General features: G+C 25.5%; 1 protein-coding gene across 3 annotated transcripts; it reads right to left on the bottom strand.

The window, feature by feature from the left end:
• Positions 1 to 8,792: 8,792 nt before the first annotated feature.
• LOC105251198 (osmotic avoidance abnormal protein 3) lies at positions 8,793 to 22,173 on the bottom strand. Of its 3 annotated transcripts, none has more exons than XM_020027515.2 (10): positions 21,933 to 22,173; positions 18,591 to 18,662; positions 14,702 to 14,991; positions 13,703 to 14,179; positions 12,909 to 13,230; positions 12,127 to 12,509; positions 11,477 to 11,988; positions 10,809 to 11,121; positions 10,285 to 10,485; positions 8,793 to 8,971 (listed from the first exon to the last, which is right to left on the bottom strand). In XM_020027515.2, exons 1-9 carry the CDS (start codon positions 22,071 to 22,073, stop codon positions 10,383 to 10,385), a joined length of 2,613 nt encoding a protein of 870 aa, XP_019883074.1. In that variant the 5' UTR covers positions 22,074 to 22,173; the 3' UTR covers positions 8,793 to 8,971; positions 10,285 to 10,382. The 3 variants fall into 3 exon arrangements, with proteins under 3 accessions (XP_019883074.1, XP_019883075.1, XP_011256096.1); XM_020027516.2 differs by having other exon boundaries at positions 10,290 to 10,485; XM_011257794.3 differs by lacking the exon at positions 21,933 to 22,173 and adding an exon at positions 21,187 to 21,316.
• Between the last annotated feature and the right edge of the window lie 13 nt (positions 22,174 to 22,186).

Here is a 22,186-nt window from a genome sequence, read left to right as displayed (position 1 = left end):
TTTCCTTCCTTTCTATCTCTCTTCCTCTCTTTCTTCCTCTCTTTCTCCCTTCCTCTCTCTCTCTCTCTCTCTCTCTCTCTATATATATATATATATATATATATATATATATATATATATAATGCCTTTTCTCTATTTGTTTTTCCGCTTCTTCTATTTTTTTTCTCTTTAACTTTAATTTATTTTATATTTCTTCTTTCCTTAACGTAACAGTCAACCTGTCAAACTGTCAAACTGTCAAACGACACGAATGAAGCAAGTCGCTCAGCAATTTACTATTGACGATAACCAATAACCAATCATCATCGCGGAAAAGAGGCAACAATGTCAATAACATGTCTTTTTTAGAGAAGGAACCAAATCATAAATTACAATGTATGCATGATAAATGACCGAACTGAAAAGAGAATAATATAAATATATAATTTTTCCAACTTTAAAACTTTTATAAATAAATAATTATAATAAAATATTTAATAAAATAAATACATATATTATAAAATATTTAATAATATAAATTATAAAATATTTAATAAAATAAATACATATTTAAATTTATGCACATGTTATATATTATAACTAATACATATTAAAAGAGAGAGATAAATTTGCAAAAGGTACTTAGTCACTTTTCCAACTTATCTCTGTCTTTTAATATTGAAAAAGATAAATAAAAAGAAAAAGAAAAATATTGTTAATCTTTATTTAATTTTATAAATATTTTATAATTATTTAATTTGATTTAAAAATGTTTATCGAGAATATTTTATGTTCCATTAATAAATAATAATAATATAAGGATAATGATAATATTTTTCATTCATATAATCTGCGAAAAGAAATTGGCAATTGTCAATATGCATAACATTTATATTATCTAAATTTCACTTTGATCTTTCATATCAATAGTTGAATTTATTACCACTATCGACGAGAATATCCATTAGCACATTGCTCTTTCGTTTTTTTGATGTATTTATCTATAGTTTTCGGAGACAAAAATACAGTTATTGTCTGTACTAAGGAAGTAAAAAAATATGCTAAGCAAAAATATACAAACTTTATTGTCTTGTTCATTTTATTTTTATAAAAAAGAGAAATCAATGTCTAATGTAAAATATGAAATATTTACATTTAATTGTCTGTTTTATTACTGTCAAAAAAGCTCGGGAAATTATTTGCTCTTGCGATACTTCGCTGTTAATCATTATTCACACAAATCGTAAAATATATTACGTTCAATATTCATAAAAAATATTTCTGCTTATTTTGTATCGCATAAATCGAATATGTCGTGTCAATGTAACTGAGAAATTGTAATTGTAAATGAATTTTTTTGATTAATCAATATTTTTAATTCAGTAATATTAATATTTATTTTTCCTTGAAAAAATGAATATTAATATATTAATGAATTATACACACACATACACACACACACACACACACACACACACACACACACACAGACACACACAGACATATATATATATATATATATATATATATATATATATATATATACAGTACACACAGTTATTTTTAACCTAAATACGTATTTTAAATTGTCCATATTGCATATAACATGAATATTTAAATTATTGGAAAAAAGTACATGCGCGCAGCATTTTGATTATCGTTTAAACTATATAATTTGCAATTGCAAAATGTATCCATTAAAACAATTTTTTTTAAGAATTATGATTTTATTTAATATAAAATAATTTATCTTTACATCTTAATAATATCAATTGCAATGTGTGTGTGTGTGTGTATATATAATATAACCTTGTACTTTTATAAAAAGTTTAAAATATATGTATCGCACATACATTAAATATCGACATGCAAGTTATGCCACGGTTAGGTTAAGTTAGGTGGTTACATATGAATTTTATTTTTCTTATGAGTCACTAGATATGAATACGAGTTATACATTCCGTTTTCGATATGAATACGAGTTATACATTCCGTTTTCGACTACAATCAAGTTTTTATTTTTACGAATATGAAGCTTCATGAAAGTGTCTTTTTTACCTTCATTGCCATGTTATTTAAATTATTTTATACGAAATATGCTTTTTTACCATGAATCGATGGCGAATGCTCTAGAATTAATTTACATAGCATTATATCTATTAGTATACAATATACATATACGCGTTATCTCCTTCTATTCAATCAAATATCAATTAATTAATCCTTTCTTTCTCTTTTACAAGATGGCTATATGTGTTTATTATGAGAAACTTTATGTGATTAAAATAACATATTTAAATATTATATTTTTTATGTGTGCGTGTAATAGTATATTATATGTATACGTATGTGTGTGTGTGTGTGTGTGTGTGTGTGTGTGTGTGTGTGTGTGTGTGTGTGTGTGTGTGTGTGTGTGTGTGTGTGTGTAACACTAATACGGACAAATGTAAGTAATAAAAGTAATTATAGCAAACTGTTTATTATGATTTTATCTTTATTTTATGTATTACGTATTATAGCTATTGTATTCTAGCTTCTATACTAACTATATTCTAGCTGTTTACTTTATGCAAGAATATATCAACGAATTGAATATATCACCGCAATGCAAATTTGCGTGTGCAAACAAATTCATTGATGACAAAATACAAATGCTATAACACATGATAATGGGATCAAAGAGCCATTGTATGCAATCGTTTTTTAAGCATCGGTTGCTATAAATAATTCATACTTGCGTTTCATCAACTAAAGTCCTGTTATTTTCTACTATTTATTCGTTTGATTTGACATATAAAAGTAAAATACTGTATATGCAAGAATTAATTATTGTTTATCTTTTTTATTTTCATTATTGTTAGATTCAAAATTTTGTATATTTAAATAATAATAAAACGAATTCTGAAATAAATCATTATATAAATATTTCGAGATATGACGAGATTAAATAAATATGTGAATGGATTATTGTACACATATTAAATGAAAATTAGTAACAATTTTTGTAATAGTAAAATGTATAACAGTAAAAAATAAATAGTTAAAAGTCTAATTTGCTATAAAAGTTTGAAAATTCTTAAAAAAATCATTTTATTGCAAATTACATTTCTAAGATTTTGTGTAAAAATAGTTAATAATATGTTAATTATATAATGTTTTTGTAAATGCAAATAACGTTTTCGAAAAGATGTTGAGAAAATACTTGAGACATTACACAAAGAAAACATATACGTATGTCTATGTTTATGTATATCTCTACAAGTAAATATTGTACCTATATTAAAATGTAAATATTGTACCTATATTAAAATGTTAATAATCAATTAATATTAATATGAAATGTAAGTTAATTAACTATGTTAATTATTATTAATATTAGCCGCGACCGTGTATCTTTATGATATTTACGTGCGTCATTATTACTAATGCATATTTATCTTTAATGAGAATGCGATAAAGACATTGTAACTGCTAAACGACAAGAATTTATGACAAAAGACTTGCCAATGCAAAAAGAAAATAATAATTCTCTGGAAAATTTATTGTTTTTTAGTTTAGAATTTTTTAAAAATTTGGTATATATATTGAGGAAATCTTAACTAAAGTAAGTCTTAAAAATCTGTATTAACTTTTAATTCAAATTAAGAATTTAAAAGTTAATAAAAATGTTAAATATACTAAAAGTGAAAAAATATTTGTGAAATAGTGTGTATTTGTGTTATTTATGTGTACATACACACACACATAATAAATTAATAATAAAACAATTTAAAATAAGATTGTGTTTTAAAAATAATTGTAATTCCTAAATTTTTCTTTAATTTTCTACATTTTGATTTTGAAGTTTTATATTCCCTTTTTTTAATTATTCTAGTATGGAATTAAAATCACAAAAATTTTAAGAATATTTAAAAAACGAATATAATAACATTATTATTAACAGATATAAATTTATTCAAACTCATATATGTAAATATTGTACGTATTTTACATGAAACCAAGTTTTACTTTTTTTTTGTTTTAGTTTTATTTTTTTTTTAAATTATGTTTGAGCCCTTTATGAAGTGCACTAGAATTTCTTATGTGAAATTTTGTATTAAAAAATATACTTTCTGCGCAGATTTCATACTTCGTCGACTATATTCGATTAGTATTGCTCTCACTTTCGAAGAAAGTGGTTTTGTAGGAGATGGTAGAAAATGATTGTGTGTATATATATGTATGTACATATATATACGTACATATATATATGTATATATATTTATATATTTATATAGAAATAACATATTGAAAATGAACATAAATTTGTATCAAACGTTTTTATCTTATTTAATTTTTCATGGGATGAATAACAAACACATAAACATATACAGAAAAATTAAAAAAATTGTTATGTTCATTAAATTGTTGCATATAAAATCTCCATTTAATATAAACAATTTTAATATAATTTATATAATTAATTTTTAAGAAAACTAAATATATTTAAAGCTATTTCTCTATCCATATTTATCTATTTATTTAAATACATGCATTTTTATGAAGCAATTGGCTGCTTCTCTCAATTAGATTTTTTGTATTATAGATCATTATAAAACTAGTTGAATTTCTGATTTATATCATATCTTATTTTTGGAAAAAAAAAACGTAAATATGATATCATGCATGTGTAATCTGAACGGTTTTACAATTATGACAACTAGTTTTATAATGGTCTATAATACAAAAAACCTAATTGAGAGATCGAATCCTGCAGATATTGCAGAAATTTGATGTTGAAAGCAGCCAATTGCTTCATAAAAATCGTCATGCAAACTTGATTCTTGCATGAAACAAGTTACTTTCGCAAAAGCCGACAAATTTTTTCGTTATTTTTATTACAAATTCAAATTTACATTAAACAATTAAATAAATTACAATAAAATTTGAATATACATGAAATTAGACACAAAATTATCTATGTTTGTATCGCAAAAATAAGTATTATTTTTATATATTAATTATTTGATGCTGATATTTCCATACAAAAATAAAGTTTGAAAATGAAAATATTACAACATCTTGCTTGTGATTTTCTGCTCCGTTTAATAGTAATTAAATAATGATTATTTAATTATTCCAGTATAATTCAGTATAATTCATTTAGATTTATATTTCTTTGATAAATTATGTAAATCTATTTTCCTCCCAAGTTTAATGTATTGCACTTTGGAATATGTATACATTAAAATCTATCTTTTCTATTAAGAATTTGTTTAGAATTGTTAATGAATGAATTAAAAACAAACATCTTGTTAGGTAAAACATCTCTCATTGAAAACTTAAATGAATAAGAATGGAATCTTAATACAGCGCACGCATGTTAATATTATTGTTAAAATAATGATAATTTTATATAATAGTATTCTCTGTTTTTATTAGATTTCTCTCTTTTCCTCTCTCTCTCTCTCTCTCTATTAGATTTAATCTAATAAATATGTCTCCAGATAGTGATATTGTTAAAATGTCTTTACCAAATCAAATGTCTTTATCAAATATAAACTCATTGTTTTTAATCTTAAATTTGACGATGTGTACTACAATAATTTTTTGTCATTATACAAAATTCATTTTCAAATTTAAAATAAAAATTTTCAATATTAAATCTTATATAATATAGTTATATTTTATTATATTTAGAAATTATATTTATGAAAAGCTGTTTGTTTTCATTTTACTTAATCTTTATTTTTTTAAATATATATAGATTTTAAGTTGTATAATTTAAGATTAAAATAAACTTGATTAAATAATTCGTCCATTTATCACATCACACACATACACAAACACATAAAAAGGAAGTATGAAGCGATCTTTAATTTTTTAAGCAAACGAATCTTTATATGTCCGAATATTAGATGTTTGTATCATTCTCTGCTTCTTCCTCATCAAGTAATAATATGTCATCAGTAATAATATTATTCTTATACTATCATTTGACCTGAAGTCATCTTATATTTTTTATTTCATATTATGACGATAAATGTTGAATTATTAGAATCATAGTCTCACAATTTATGCATTGTCATATACAAATCTATTCAAGGAAAGAGCAATCGATATATAATCAACATGATTGTAACATAATAATTTGACAGGTAGTTAACTGCAACAATCAATTCAGAAATGAAAAGGAGCTTCACGATTGTCATAACATGGAAGAGATAAGGAGAGAGAGAGAGAGAGAGATCCATTAACTATATACATATATTAACTTATCTCTTTACGTTTTAGTAATAAAATTATGTATTGTATATTTTAGAGAATAATAGAAAGAATATATGCGCATACAGAGAAATCTTTCAGAGATCCTGTACTTTCTAATAAAGCTCTTTTCAAATATTTCACACACAATGTGTGTATATAAAAGTGTTAATTATAATATTTCTAAGCATCTCCAATGAAAATCGGATTTTGTTTGAAAATAGTCCAATAGATCATCTAAAATGGATGTAGCGAGAAGAGACATAAGAGCGGAGATGCTGTGGTAGATCTCGAAATCAGAAGAAACATCGGGGAAAGCAGAAGCGAGAAAGTAAGAGTTTGCAGCCGTGGGCTGATTTCTTCAACGCTCACTTTCGTTCTCCGTTCGTGATTAGTGTTCTCTGTTTAAAGGTTGAAATTTAAATCTGTTATTATTATCTCGGCATCAAACAAGAAATAATAATTTGCTTATTTTATCGAAGATAACAGTGTTGTGCTGAGTTGTTGTCGATAGTCTTTGTACGCACGAGTTAGATAATATTATTTTTATCTACGATTAATTGGGTAATATTATTTTTTCCTGTTGTGATTAAAGTTTACATATATTTACATATATTAACATTATTCAAACTGATACATGTTATGATTCGTATCTCACGAAATATACAAAGTTGCTTCCATAATAAATTTAAAGTTATTAGTTAGATTGAATTTGAATGTGTAAAGGTTAAAATATATATACATATGTAAAATTAATATTTGCATGTCAATTTTCAGTGTAATTCGAAAAATCCATCAATTTACTTTTCGGGTGATTCTATCCGCGATGAAAAATATTAAAGGAAAAATATATTAGGATGACTTACGATATAATATAACTGAATATTTATGCAAGAGTCAAGGCAAGACAATGACATCGTCCTTTATGTGACATAGAACTCTCGCTCGGAATCTTTTGCTCTGACATCTCGCAAGCATTGCAGCAATGTTGCTGCAATGTTGTAATATTGCTGTAATATTCTATGTTTGCCGGGTATATATAAGACAGTGATTAATTTAACATATATTACAACATTCTATCAACATCATAATTAATAAGGATTATTTTTCCACAACATTCTTCTATAATTATCAAAAAATAAGAAAATGGAAATATAAAATAAAAAGTAATTGAATTATATTCGTTTTATTAATTAATATTCGAGATGGAATTAATATATAAATAACATTGTAATGTATAAATATAATCTACTACGATCTGCTGCAATATTCTGTGTTTGCTGGGTGTTCTTCAATATTATAACGGCTTTGATAACTATATTTAATCATATCATTATATTGATTTCTCCACATTCGGAAACTATCATTACGTAAATTGTCATGTTTCTCTTCTTCTGACTTCTTTTGTTGAAACATTTTGTTTATTATATTGAAACATAATAGTTTTCTCGAAAGTTTAAAGTGATGTTTTTGCAGACAATTATTATACATCAATTATAATCGTACAAAGTGCAATATACGTGTTCATGCAATGTCATGCTTTTTTTTGTCTTTTTTATTTGATAAATTTCAATGTAAAAAATAATCCTTATTAACTCGAGAATAAAATACGTAATGCATAGTGTGTATAAAGAATAAATGCATTTAGGTAATATAATGCGCCGGTTCGAATGTAATATTGTAATAATAATGGCATTATATATGTATGCCACATTATAACAAATTACACATATAACTATAAAAAACGTAAAAAATATAAATAAATAAATAAATATATATATATATATATATATATATATATAATGATAAAATATAATAATATAAATAGAAAATTATAATGTAATATTCAATATATGACCTATACATAATTTTTTAACATACTCTCCAAGTTAATGAGTCATAAAGGAATTATTTTGTCAGGCTCCTTCCGTCAAATATTCTTTTAATTAAAACTTTTTTCAAACATTTTGTATTATATTACATATTACAGATTAGATCACAGTATCTCTTATAATACTTATGAATATACATTTCTTTATTTATTATAAGTATGTACCTCTTTATACACAATCTTTTTAAACAATTGTGTGTAAAGATTAGTTATTTTTTATCATTTTGGTCCTTTTTGATAAGCATAAGGACGAAAAACGACCAACATAAGAAACCAGCAGCAATGGTTCAACTATTGTATATATCCAACAATATAATAAATTGAATAATTCAACAATGTATCCAAAGATCATGAATACTATAAACAATCTGCAAAACTATCGATTATTTTCATTTTGTAATTTATACAATCTCTTAACAAAAATAATATTAATGTAATATTTGTAATATATATGATGCTATAATATCTGACTGCTTTTTTATGAATCATCCTATATAGCAGTCTTCAAATAGATTCATATTTTGTTTCTTATTTTAAAAAAGGCAAATCTCAGGTACATTATTATGAGAGAGATATAAAAATATCACTATTGAACAAAATTCTTTTTAATGATGTTTTAATATAAATTTTATCCATTTAAAATTTAATCGCGCTTTTAATATATTTTTCAAATGTTTACTTTATTTCTTAATATAAACTTGAAATAAGCGCGAGAGTTCGAAGAATATTATATTAAGTCATCTTTTGTAACAGATTGAAGGCACAGCATCTCACAGATTAAAGTTTGATCCATTATTCATTAATTTTCATTGTTGTCAGCCTTGACATTTCTTTTGAATTGACCTCTGCTTCTTGAATCTAGAAAGCAACAGAAATCATTATTTATAATACATGCATAGTTATTGAATAATATAGAGATAAATATATAAAGAGAGATGGATAAATAAATGGATAGTAATTGCGTAACATTGAAGATTTTTGTTTGATTAAATTAATAAAAAACGATTCAGCGAGAGATTTTCATATAGGTCTATATACATCACAAAGATCGTTTAGATTTTTGAACAGTAAACATAATTATAAATTATATGTATAAAAATTATATATAATTATATTATATCTATTAATATCCGAAGTCTTTTACTTTCAAAATAATAGAATTATTGTAAAATAAAAATTATTATATTGTCTTTTTCTTTATTTTGTTGTCTTTCTCTTTCTGAAGTTTTAAGAATAAATACAATTTAATTAAAATATTATTATATAAATGTGATTTTTAAAACTTATTAGTTTATTTTAAGCAATCCATAATTTGCAATTTTGAAGTTTTATATATTATTACCGAAAGTCACACAAAACAAACACATATAATGTTTAAAATTTTATTGTGATATTTTTATTTATGTGTTTTAACAGATGTAATAGACTTTTACAAGTCAGCTTGTTGTGAAATTCATTAACTGAAATACTTAGATCGATTTCACTAGATTATATTGCGTGTATATTTTTTATAGCATGTAAAGGTCAAACAAAGTTAGAATCTGATGTAATATCAAGAGATTTCTTTGAAATAAAATATGCCCAAATTAATCAATAGTTATATTGATGGAAAATTATATTAATTCTCTTATATGATAAAACATAAAATGTTTTATCATATTAAGAAAACATAAAATGTGAACATAAAATGTTTTATCATATTAAGAAAACAAATTATTTATTTGTGCATTCAAAAATTGAGATGTTACGTATAAAACGAAAAAATAGGAAAGAGAAAAACAGAATAAAGAGAGAATTATTGCATTTATTATATTGCATTGAATCAGTAAACTAAATTGAACGAGTCAATTATTAACGTTTTTTTTTTGTATTATTAAATATTTCTGTTTAAAATTAAAAAGGAAAATATTATAAGTTTGATTAAAAATCTTAATTACAAATTTTATTAAATTCGTTTTAAATTTTATTAAATTCTATTTAAAACATTTTAGAATTATTTATATTAATATCTGGAGCATTATATATAGTTTATATATAATGCAATTAATCTAATGACTAATTGTTTAATAAATATAAAAATTGATTTTTTCTAAAAAAAAAAATTATTATCTATTCTCATTTTATTATTCTTCATTATCTATTCTCTCAAAAGTATCTTTAAATTAATATACCTTACATATTTCCCACACAATTTCCTTTAGCTTGTTTTTCAACACACACAGCCACAAGATATGATGATTTGTTAAAAGTTAACTATAGGATGACTTCATCAATAAGTCGGCGAACAAGCGTGCTCGACGTGGAACGGATGGTGACAAGAAAAGGTATCGTTGTTGCGTAGCAATTTTGGCGGTACTCCTCTCTCAGATATCCTAACATTAAAAGTGAATATATAAAATTTACTATAATTCAAATTTTTAATAAATTAAATAGATAGTACATGCAATACTTTTGCGAAATTTTACTTTAAGTATAATTTTATTTAGTGTTAAATTTAATATTTAAAGTAAAATTTAGCAAAAGTATTGTATGTACAATTTATTCAATTTATTAAAAATTTGAACTACAATAAATTTTTAACAAATTAATGAACTATTAAAGAAAAAATTCAAACAATTATCAGATTGAACAAAAATTATCAATTTATTTAAATCTACTTAAAAAATTTTATTATCATTTATTTAAATGTACTTACTTCAACTCTTCTTTGCCAGGACGAACAGGTGATTTGGAAGGCATATCATCGTGAGGATACGAGGGTAAGGCTTCCAATATCCTTGGAGGAGGCTTCTTCGTGGTGTTGATGAAAGTATTGTAAATAGGTCGATTAGATTGTTCATCGTGGATCCAGCCCCCGCGAATCGTCGATTTGCGAAGATTTGGGCTATCGCCGAGTACCGGTGCGCTACTTTGTAAATTCAGTGCATTTAATTGCAGATGGCCGCCGCTACCTGCGATCGGCATCGAGTCTTCTGAACCACCGGATCTACTCAAACGATTCCCCGGTTCTGAAATATTCATGTTATTATTATTATCAGTTGTTAGAAAATTCGAATTAACAAAATCTTAACAAAAACTTTAAACATTTTTTTCAGATTTTCTAACAAATCTAAGAATGTTGTATTATTATCTATTTATTCACATTAAAGACCTTTGTATAACAATGTTGACAAATTTAAAACACACACCAATATTTTATTTATTAATTATTGAGATTTCCAATTTAATTACTGAAATTTCGGAATATTTTTTTATAGGATGCTTACGATAAAATAAAAGTAAGTGTGTGTGTATGTGTCACATAAGAAAAAAAAATATATATATATATATATTTATTACAGACAATACATAATATATACTCACCGAAAGTTTTTGCTTCTCTCGCGTGCGCCAAGAGAGTATTTACTCTACTCCTTCGGAAATAAGTGTCCACGATATCCCAACCTTTTTTATTCTCCATACTTTTACTATTTCCTTCGTTATCATTATCTTGATCACTCTCATCTTCATCATTATTACCGCTATTATTACTATTATTATTGAGATCCGCCTTCGAGGAAATTCCAGTCGAATGAAGAACATCCCCTCGCGTTACAGGAGCGGCTGGAGGTAGAGGAATATGGGGAGACACATCTGGCAATCGCCATCGTCCTAATTCATCACACCAGGTTGCTGCCGCCCTTATCGCCGCAATATCTCGAAACGGGCAACCTGGACGAAGATAGGGTATCATAAGATCGCATACTTGAGATGTCAATAATTCTCTTCGAAGAAGTTCACGACGCTCAGCATCCCAAGATGCCTGGAGATCCGTCGCTTCAGCTTCTAATTGTTTCACTCGCTTCGCCATCCTTTTCAGCGCATCCTCGGTCGATCTGTTATTTTAAACATATAAAATTGTACATATTATATTATTAATAGATTAAATCTTAAATATAATTGAAAAAGTATTTAATTTTTCTTGTTCGATTCCAAGTAAGCATCAAATAATAACGCGTAGAGAATCTACGAACCTGAGTTGACCATATACTTGGAAGACACTACCATTGGCATCGTTAGCTTCCAATGCCCCTACAAGAACTTCTAGCTTCTTCCTCCTTTTCTCTCTTCTCCTCTTCAATTCTATATTCCCGATCTCTTCTCCGCCAATCGTCAGTTTTTCCAATCTTTTTAATACATCTTGCAAAGCTGCTTCTCTCTTCTTTCTTCTTCTTTCTATTCGTTCCTTATCTGATTCATCCATTTCTTGATCCCCTTGATTCAGATTTTCAATCTTGTCGACATTGTTCGTCACATTTAATCCCGATTCATATCGAGATTTTAGGGCTTCTAACTCTTCTTTTAGCTTTTGAGCTGATAAATTTGAGTTTTCGCATTCTTTCCTCAGCTTCTCCACCTTAATTTATATTTTTCTTTTATTATTATATTTATAATACAATTTATAATTATATAATATTTATTGTTTATATAGTTATATTATATTTATTTATAGTTACATTATATTATTATATAATTTATGTTAACGATAATATAACTGCATCACTTAATTACATTTTCAGATAAAATTTTAAAAATATTTAAATTCTGTCATAGAATAACATAAAATTTATAAAGAAAAAAGTATATACATAATATTATATACAATAGAATAATATGTAATATTAACATAAAAAACGAATAATGTAACAAATAGTGATAAGAAAAGATTTTTTAAAATTATTAAAAGAGAATTTATATACTTCTAAAATTATAAATGATGAGGACAAATGAAAAATTTATAAAATTATTTTATCACCTCTTCGGCATATTGATTCTCCTTCAAACTTTCTCCCTCTTCTTCTATATCTTTCTGGAAGTCCGATCCAACATTTAATTGATCACTAGAATCAAGTAATTTTCTCAAACGTTGAAGTTCCAACTGATACTGCCTAAGAAGAGCGTCTTTGGGATCTTCATTAACAATGGGTTTATTCTTAATACAACGAGCTCGGGCAGCATAGCGCAAAGTACTGAGAGTTTCTTCAGCATCAATGTCGCTTGGACTTATACAGGCAATCATCAGAGTTCTGGCATTTCCTCCTAGACTATCTCGTAATAGTCTCGTCAGCTTGCTATCTCTAAAGAATATTTTTTTATTCGTAATGTTTTGAATTATTTATTTCTAGTAATTTATACAATATATAACTATTTTCTATTATATTTATCTATTTTTTAACAATAAATAATAAATCAATGAAATCTGTGGAAAAATTATATATATAATATATAATATATTTAATATTATTATTTTTTTAGATTAATATATAAAAAAATAATTTAAAGATATTTATTTAATGATAAATTTAAAGATATTTAATTTAATGATAAAATATAATATAAATGTGATGAAAGACAAGTTTTAAATTGAATCTTCCTTATAGGATTTTCTATATTATCTGATTTTTTTAAATCTAATTTTGTATCATTTTCTTAAATCTAATTTTGTGTCATTTTAATTATATTTGATTACATTTTAATCAAAATAATTGAAATGATTAAAAGGATTAGCATAAAGATTTATACATAAGAAAAAATAATCTTATTTTATACCTATAAGGAACATGTCTTCCATTTCCGGCAGCCAATGCACTAATGACATTCCCCAATGCTGACAAACTCAAATTGATACTGGCAGCTTCCTTCAAACGATCACCTGTAGCTCCAGTTCTAGCTTGTCTTTCAGATCCTGCAAGATCGACTAAATGCAGTCGTCCCCTTCTGATAGCATTGCCGCGTTTATCATCATCATTAATGGCAATTGCTTCGAGTGATAGAGTTAAAACTGCATGACTTCTCGAACTGGCAGCATTCATTTTCGTCGCGGCTGCTGCTCTTCTTTGATCGCCTTGTTGAACCAACGCGGCACATTCGGTTGCATCTTTGACGGTAACTTCGCGCAAACCACCTGCGACATAAGTGCCTTTTGTCGGGTCCTCTTTCAGAGTCAGAGTTTCCCCGGTATCGTCTTGTAATAGATCTCGCAATCGCTCATTGTAGATCTCAAGATAGCTCAGCAACGCTAAGTATCTAAACATAGAAAATATAATTAGAACTTTTTAAGATTTAAAAAGTTTTGAAGAAATATAATAAAAATGTAATTTTTAAAAATGCTTGATTTTTAATTGAATTTATATTTTAAGTATTACATGTGTGTAATGCAGTAGAAATGTTTACAATTTTATTCCTCAAGTTTTTCTCTTATATTTATCTATCTATTAACAAGTATAAAGAAAGTTAAACAAGAGAAAAACATAAGAAATAAAATTGTAAACATTTCTACTGCATTACATACATGCAATACTTAAAATAATTCAATTAAAAATCAAATATTATATAATATTATATATATATATATATATATATATATATATAATCTGACATTAGTATCATAAGAAATAAACGAGAAGAATTATTAAAATAAAAATTGTTGATAACAAATAAATAAATAAATAAATATATATATATATATATATATATATATATACATATATATTCTTTTTGTTGGTAAAAATTGATTCAATGGTAGAGAAAAATTGTAATATATAATACCTTGTCTCCGAACTAGCAGTGGAAGTCGCCTCAAACAAATGTTCCAACGCTCGTTCGATGAATCCTCGCATAGTAAATGATTTTCCGCAACCAGTTTGTCCATAAGCAAACACGGTACCATTATAACCCTCCAAGACAGCTTCGACAATAACCGAACCCACATTTTCATAAACCGATTCCGTCGAAGCAGATGGACTAAACGCAGCATCAAATTGGTAAATTTTTCCACTTCCACCGCCACAACTTTCCAGAGTGCAAGATTTTGTCAGCGAATCGATTGTCACGACGTTCTACGACAAATATGATAGTGAAAAATAAATATGTATATATGATAAAAATCAATTATAATAGCACAATCGATATTTCTCTATTGTCCGCGTTAGTGGTCGATTATTTTCTAGAAGTTTAATACAGAATAATTTTTTATAGAATTTTATGAAAAGTTATCTTTTACACGATAGGAAGAAAAAAAATTATAATTTTTTAAATGATATTTTATAATTATTTCAAATATAAGAATATAAACATTTATTCGTTTATTCATTATTCTTTATATATGGATATATATTTAATAAATTAATCATAAAATGGCATTAATATATAAATGGCAGAAAAATAGAAATATTTTTAATATTATACTAAAAAAGAAGTTACATAACAAAATTTTAAATAAAATATTTCTATAGATGATAAAATATTAATATGATAATAATACGAATTAATGCTAATATAAGGGATGATTTCAATACAAGAAATAATTCAAAGTAAAACTATTGTGTAAAATCCATTCAAAAAAACTGTTGTACATAATAGTGAAAAATATATTTGATAATAATTGTTCGATAATAAACTACAATGACTCACAAATGCGGCAAATTCTGCGAAGAGATAGTTACACAGATATAAAACCACGTGTATAGGATTGAATATTACTGACTGTGAAACTGGGACAGAATTATATATGTCGACCTATAATCGCTTGTATATGGTTATAAAATTGCAATAAACGATTTGTTAAAGAGTTGCACTTCTTATGTAATATACATACGTGTACAATACCGGACAAAACGTATTGCACCACTTAACTTATAGAAACAAGCAAGTCGTTACTTTAATCTTAATGAACAAAAACATATATTAATATTACTAAATTATATATTTTTTGGTTATTTTATACTTTAATATAATTAAAATATTAAAAATTTTAACAATTAATAACAGAAATTACATTTTGATTCTTAAAAATAGTCATCTTTTTCAATTATGTATATCTTTTTCAATATTGCGCATATATTTTTGACAGTTTTCAAAGTTGTTAATGATATATATATATATATATATAACAATACGTTTTGTCCGGTATATATATATATATATATAAAATTCGAACATATTTTCAAATATTCCCACAAGTGTTCTTGATAATCTCATTTTTCGGACATTTTGTCAAGTTTATCTCACGATAATTTAAATTAAATTAAGTTAAGTTAAAAAGTTGAGCGATTGCAAAATGCAAGTGGAGTGCGATGTAACATTTTAGCACCTATGATAAGAACGTTAGATATGTGTGCATTGTCTTCTTTTGTCGGAAAGCGACTTTGCTTCGCTTTGATATACATAGGTAAGCTGTAGGTAAATTACGGTAATGTGGATTACGTACATCGATACATAAACTATTTAGCGATTTGCGAGGACACTGTGCACGAACATGCTATCTATCTCCATTCGTTATCCCCACATTCCGTGACGTGCTTTAAATAAAATTTGAATTCTTTTTTTTCTCAGAAAATATTTACATAAGTTAAATATAGTAAGGTAAATACAATTAATTATTATATTCTATATATTGTTATATTTCTATCTATGTATATTATATAGAACATATAAAATGTTGTAAATTATGATGGAGAATGGAATCTTATATTTTAATATTTTTTGTATTAATATTTTAATATAAAAAAATAATTTTTAAATTGTAAATTTTTCATACAGAATTTTGTGACATTTATATGTATACAAACATACACATATATATATATATATATATATATATATATATATAATAACTTGTAATATGTAAAATATTTCTGTATTTTTTAATCAAAATTTTTTCGAATGAAAATTTATTTCCCCAAATTCAAATTTGAAGAAAACATTGAATTAATTAAATTATGGAATTAAATGTTTTTGAAAATGAGTGAAATTTCTTCAAAAGATGCTTCAATTAAACAATCTGGGAACAATCTCAATTAAAGAATTTCCTCATTATAATAATTTTCATGAAATATAAATTTTATTCGAATCCCAGAGATTCAAAATTATTCAAGTTTAAAGCACGCAAAACTCTCTTCGCGTGAGTTGTCATATGACTAGAAACAAGAAGTATAGATTGATGGCATATACGATACACGTATATGTGAGAGTATGTATATATGTGTATAAAGTAGCACATGTGTCGTCATTTACAGGAAAGATGGTAAAGAGTGACTTGGTGTACTATCGATTTGGCACATATTCTACACGCCATCGATAAACTCCTGTAAATGCGATGCTATCTGTATTGCATGCATTGACTCGCATACAATAGTATGATAGTTAATAAAACTTAGTAATTTTTAAATTTGTTTTTTTGAAAATCAAATATTATATAAAATGATTCATTTAATTTAATTATCGGAAAAATATAAATTTTATTCGATCCAACATAAATATTAAAGTATAATAAAATGTACTACAAAATACAGAATTGTATTTAAAATTGCAGCATAATTTTATCTCTTTCTTTTCTGTATATGTATATTTATATTTAAATATCTGATATATAAATACATATGTATATAACATACACATATGATAAAAAGTATATAATTATATCTAAAAATATATTTACAGAAGAAATATATACAGTAAGAAATTATTTTGAAAAAAGAAAATAGAAGGTATGTGATTTTTTCTAAAATGAGATTTAATTAAATAAGTATGCCTAAATCGAGCAAAATCTATGATAAGCACAAAGAATCTATCGCGATCTGATGTCTCATTGAAGTAGAAAGTGCAACATCTGCATGCGTAACACACGCGCGCATGTTTTGATACGGTCGCTAGGCTACAACGCGCTCGATATATAGCAATGTCGCTTTTTGAGTGAGTTTTCAGATCGGAAATAAACCAAATGAAAAAAGTAATTATCTAATAGGTCTATAACTTAATACAATAATATAGACATGTGTATGCGCGTGCGCGCGCACCGCACGCACGCACGCACGTTCCATACGTATATACATTGTACAAAAGTGCACATACAGAGAAAAATATCATTCTACTGTCAACAAAGCAATTACTCAGTTTATTTTTCTTTTTTTAAGTAATAATTTTCTTTAACAAAGAATATATTCTTGATAATAATCTTAAAATATACTCATCACAAATGTTAGAAAATCTCATTATCATGAGATGATCGTAGATACTCGAAAGAAGAATTTATTTTCTCTTCAAGAATATTGTAAAGCTGTATCAAAGAAAATCAAACTTACTTTACCAACTCAATGTAAGCAAACCAAATTTTTGTTTTAATTTAATACTCTTGACTAAAATACTGCAGTTGATCTTTTGATATTAATTGCTAATATTTATTATTAATTATTTTATCACTAAATTTTGAATTTTTTGCCATAAAATAAAATACAATTATTTGGTATATATAATTTCATTATTTTTCTTTAAATACGCACATCATATATGTGGAATAGATCCTGATATTTACAGATATTTACTTTTTTAACATTATTTAATATTAGTAAATGTTAAAATTAAGATTTAAATTTTGTAATATTAATACTATGTAATAATGTATTGATAAACAATACTATTTCATCATAGTACAACATACTTGACATCCTTGCTGTAATTCCTTGTTGGATATAGGCCGACATCTTACTGCCACTTTTACGGATTCGGACATCTGGAAATGAAGAATATCATATATGTTATTCGCTAATGTAAAGTTATATCTTTCTTATATTTTTAAGATACAACAATAAAAATACTTAATATGAGGGCAAGTCACAATTATTTTGTTATAATATCTTTCTTTATGCAAAGAGCAAAATCTAAAATTTTACGTTATATAAAGAATATTATATGATTGCTATTGATTTACATCATTATTTCATTTTATGTATAATACAAAAGATAAATAACGCGTAATCCCGAAAATACAAAAAAAATGAATAATAATTATATAAGGTAAGGGGAATGAAACAATGCTTCTAAATGTAATTTAAAGTAAAATATAATGTACGTATGTATATATATATATATATATATATATATATATATATATATAATATTTTAATTAATAAAAGTTATAGGGCATTCATCACAAGATATATTTTTATATGATTCATTATTTGATTGGCAATTTAAAACGTATATTACGTTATCTCTTTTTATTTTTCAAATCAATGAAATAAATAAAAAAAAAATTAAAAAATAACAATGAAACCTGATATATACGTATATAATCAAGAAATATGTGTGTGTGTGTGTGTGTGTGTGTGTGTGTGTGTGTATGTAGTGTAATTAGAATTAGTTTTAATCAAACTAGTAATAGTGTAATTAAAATTAGTTTTTATGAAATAAATAGATATGTGTTTGTGATTCATTTTTAGAAAAAATAACATAATCATTGATTTTTCTTCGTAATTTTTCTCCATCAAATTTGTATAATTCTTTCTATTTTTGAGACATTCAAATACATTAATGCATTATGCAATTAATGTTATGCTATTGCTTCAGTATACGATGCATTCATTTGCAATGTTTTCTCTCCAATACATTCTATTTTTATATTAAAATTACATGAATTCAGAGAATCTAATATAAATATGAAAGATAAAAAAAAAATATATATATATATATATATATATTTGTAAAATTTTGGGAGTACGAGAATTGTGTGTTAATGATGTATTCTGTATATATATATATATATATATATATATATATATATATATATATTATATAATAAAAAAGACATGCACATAACAAATAAATATCCAGTTCTGAGCTTACAATAGAATGAAGAGAATAATCAATGATGAAAACTATCAATATGCAATCCATCATTTATCTCATAAATAAAATACGAAAATTATTATCAAATTATTGGAACTTGGAAAGCTTTTTGTCAAATATTCTATTCTTACAGTCAACCTTCGTAGGTGAGCTGACCTTGAATTGTCTGGCTCATGACACATCGCATTTTTATCAATGCGTAAATATATTATTCATATAACGTATAATTGGATATATCTATATTCATGGATCCAGATAAACATCGAAATATTCAAAGGGAGATGTTTAACTCCGAAATTATTTTTCCAATTTATATAAATCATGTTTCTCTATGCGACATATTAACATTTAAATTATTAAGTATATTTTTGCTAGAGAAAAACATTGTATAAAAACAGATTGCTTGAAATTTATATTGTATTTACATTTAATATTTCTCTTTTGATCGTTTTATTAACTGATTAATTAAAATCAATATAACTGCACGATTCAATGTTAACTTGAATTTATCTACGATTAAGCTTTCTTATACATATCCAGAAAAATATTTCAGAGCTAAATAATTTATGTGATTAGTAAGAGAATAAATATATTTTGAAAATTAAGTTAAATATTTTAACAATTTTATGAGAGAAAAACTTTTCCCTTTATTCAATCCATTTTCGCCTTTATGATTTTAGTTGCTATAATTTTTCACTTTGAGGAATAATAGTATGTGAATCAATTGTCTAACTTTTCTAATGTATAATATAATATGTGCGTGATTGAGTATATATATATATATATATATATATATATATATATATATATATATATAGGAGAATTTAGATCAGAGGGTGATATGCAGTGACCTCTTGACCGAGTAAAACCTAAAGTTTGATTCAATCAGAATTTGCTATAATCATTCTTAGGAAAAAACGAGTAACAAACAGAATTTTGTCTATACGTGTGTACATTTTTTTGAAATAATTTCTTAATTACAGAAAATTATTGATATATTGTATATAAATACCGTGTACTGTATGTATAGTTAAATATGTACTTGTATTATATTATGTATATTGTGTGTGTGTGTGTGTGTGTGTGTGTGTGTGTGTGTGTATATATATGTATGTATAAATTTTTTGTGATTAGAACATTTTATCTCTCAGAGAAAAATTACACGCCTCTTTCTGCAGGCGTAATTTTTGACTAATTAAGAGTCTCAATTAATTAAATATATATTAGTTAGGCTTTGATTCATTCAAGAAAAATCCTCACTGAGGATTTATACTTGACAGCTTCGTCAAAGAATTTGTATACAAAATAAAGAAATTCTCCTACATTTTAAATATCTATATACTTTGAATATTATGTATATAATTAAAAAATATCTCTATATAACGTCTCGATTTTCCACAACTACTTACACCGATTATACGCGCGTTCCCTCGTAAGTTTAAATTGGAAAACAGGAGAACATCATGACTATTCGCCGAAATTCGAACCGAGGAAGATTCGCGTAACGACGACACTCGCGAAACGACGAACGCGTTTGTACTAAGGACGCCGCGTATCGCGTATCACGATTACGATGCTATACCTTTCCCATGATTCGTATTGAATTTGAATCGTCGCGTCGATGCGCGCGCATCGGTAATCAATCTGTCTGTTCGCGCATCAAGATTAAGAAATGTTAGAAATTCTTGAAATTGACAATTCTTTAAATTTTAAATATGATATGCCGCCTCCTTCTTACCTGATAATATTTTTTTCAATTTTTTATCAATCTTTAGAAACTAGAATACTGAACTAGAAGACTGACAAGTTTTTGCGAGTAGTGACAGTATAAATTTTCAATAATCGATACATATATGTCGAATACATATATGCACATAATAATAGAGAATAATCGCGTAAATTTGAGGCTTAAATAGATAGAGAATTCTATATAATTTAAATGTCAAGAATTGCGATTCTAAGAATCGTAAATCCTTCAAATTTAACATCTAAAAATTCAAACAGCAAGAATTTAAACTCGCAAATCTTGATTGTTTCAATTATGTAAAAAATTTCTAGGATTCTACAGTTTTATACAACAGTAGCCAATCGGTACGCTTGAACAGATAGGAGTTACAAGTTTATCGAAACGAAAAATATTATTCTATCACCTTACCTCTATGACGTCAAGAAAGAATATTGCTAGAGTCTTGCGTTCGTCAAGCAAAACGTAATCAAAGTTCGAGCGCCGCACGGTATTTAAATATTTTCTTCCGAAACTGACAGAGATGAACAGCGATGTCACTCGTACATACATGTATAAAGATCCATTGGTGGAATTTGTCCCGTGATTTTCTCGCGCTCTCTGATTTTCTCACATTATTCCGCATGCTTCCACACTGATTACACTCGGCTGCACAAGCATCGGGA

The sequence above is a fragment of the Camponotus floridanus genome, unplaced genomic scaffold (genome assembly GCF_003227725.1).
Source record: "Camponotus floridanus strain SB8 unplaced genomic scaffold, Cflo_v7.5 scaffold16, whole genome shotgun sequence".
NCBI classification, from domain to species: Eukaryota; Metazoa; Arthropoda; class Insecta; order Hymenoptera; family Formicidae; genus Camponotus; species Camponotus floridanus.
The sequence above is the reverse complement of the archived record's forward strand: the minus strand, read 5'-3'. Positions and strand labels throughout refer to the sequence as shown.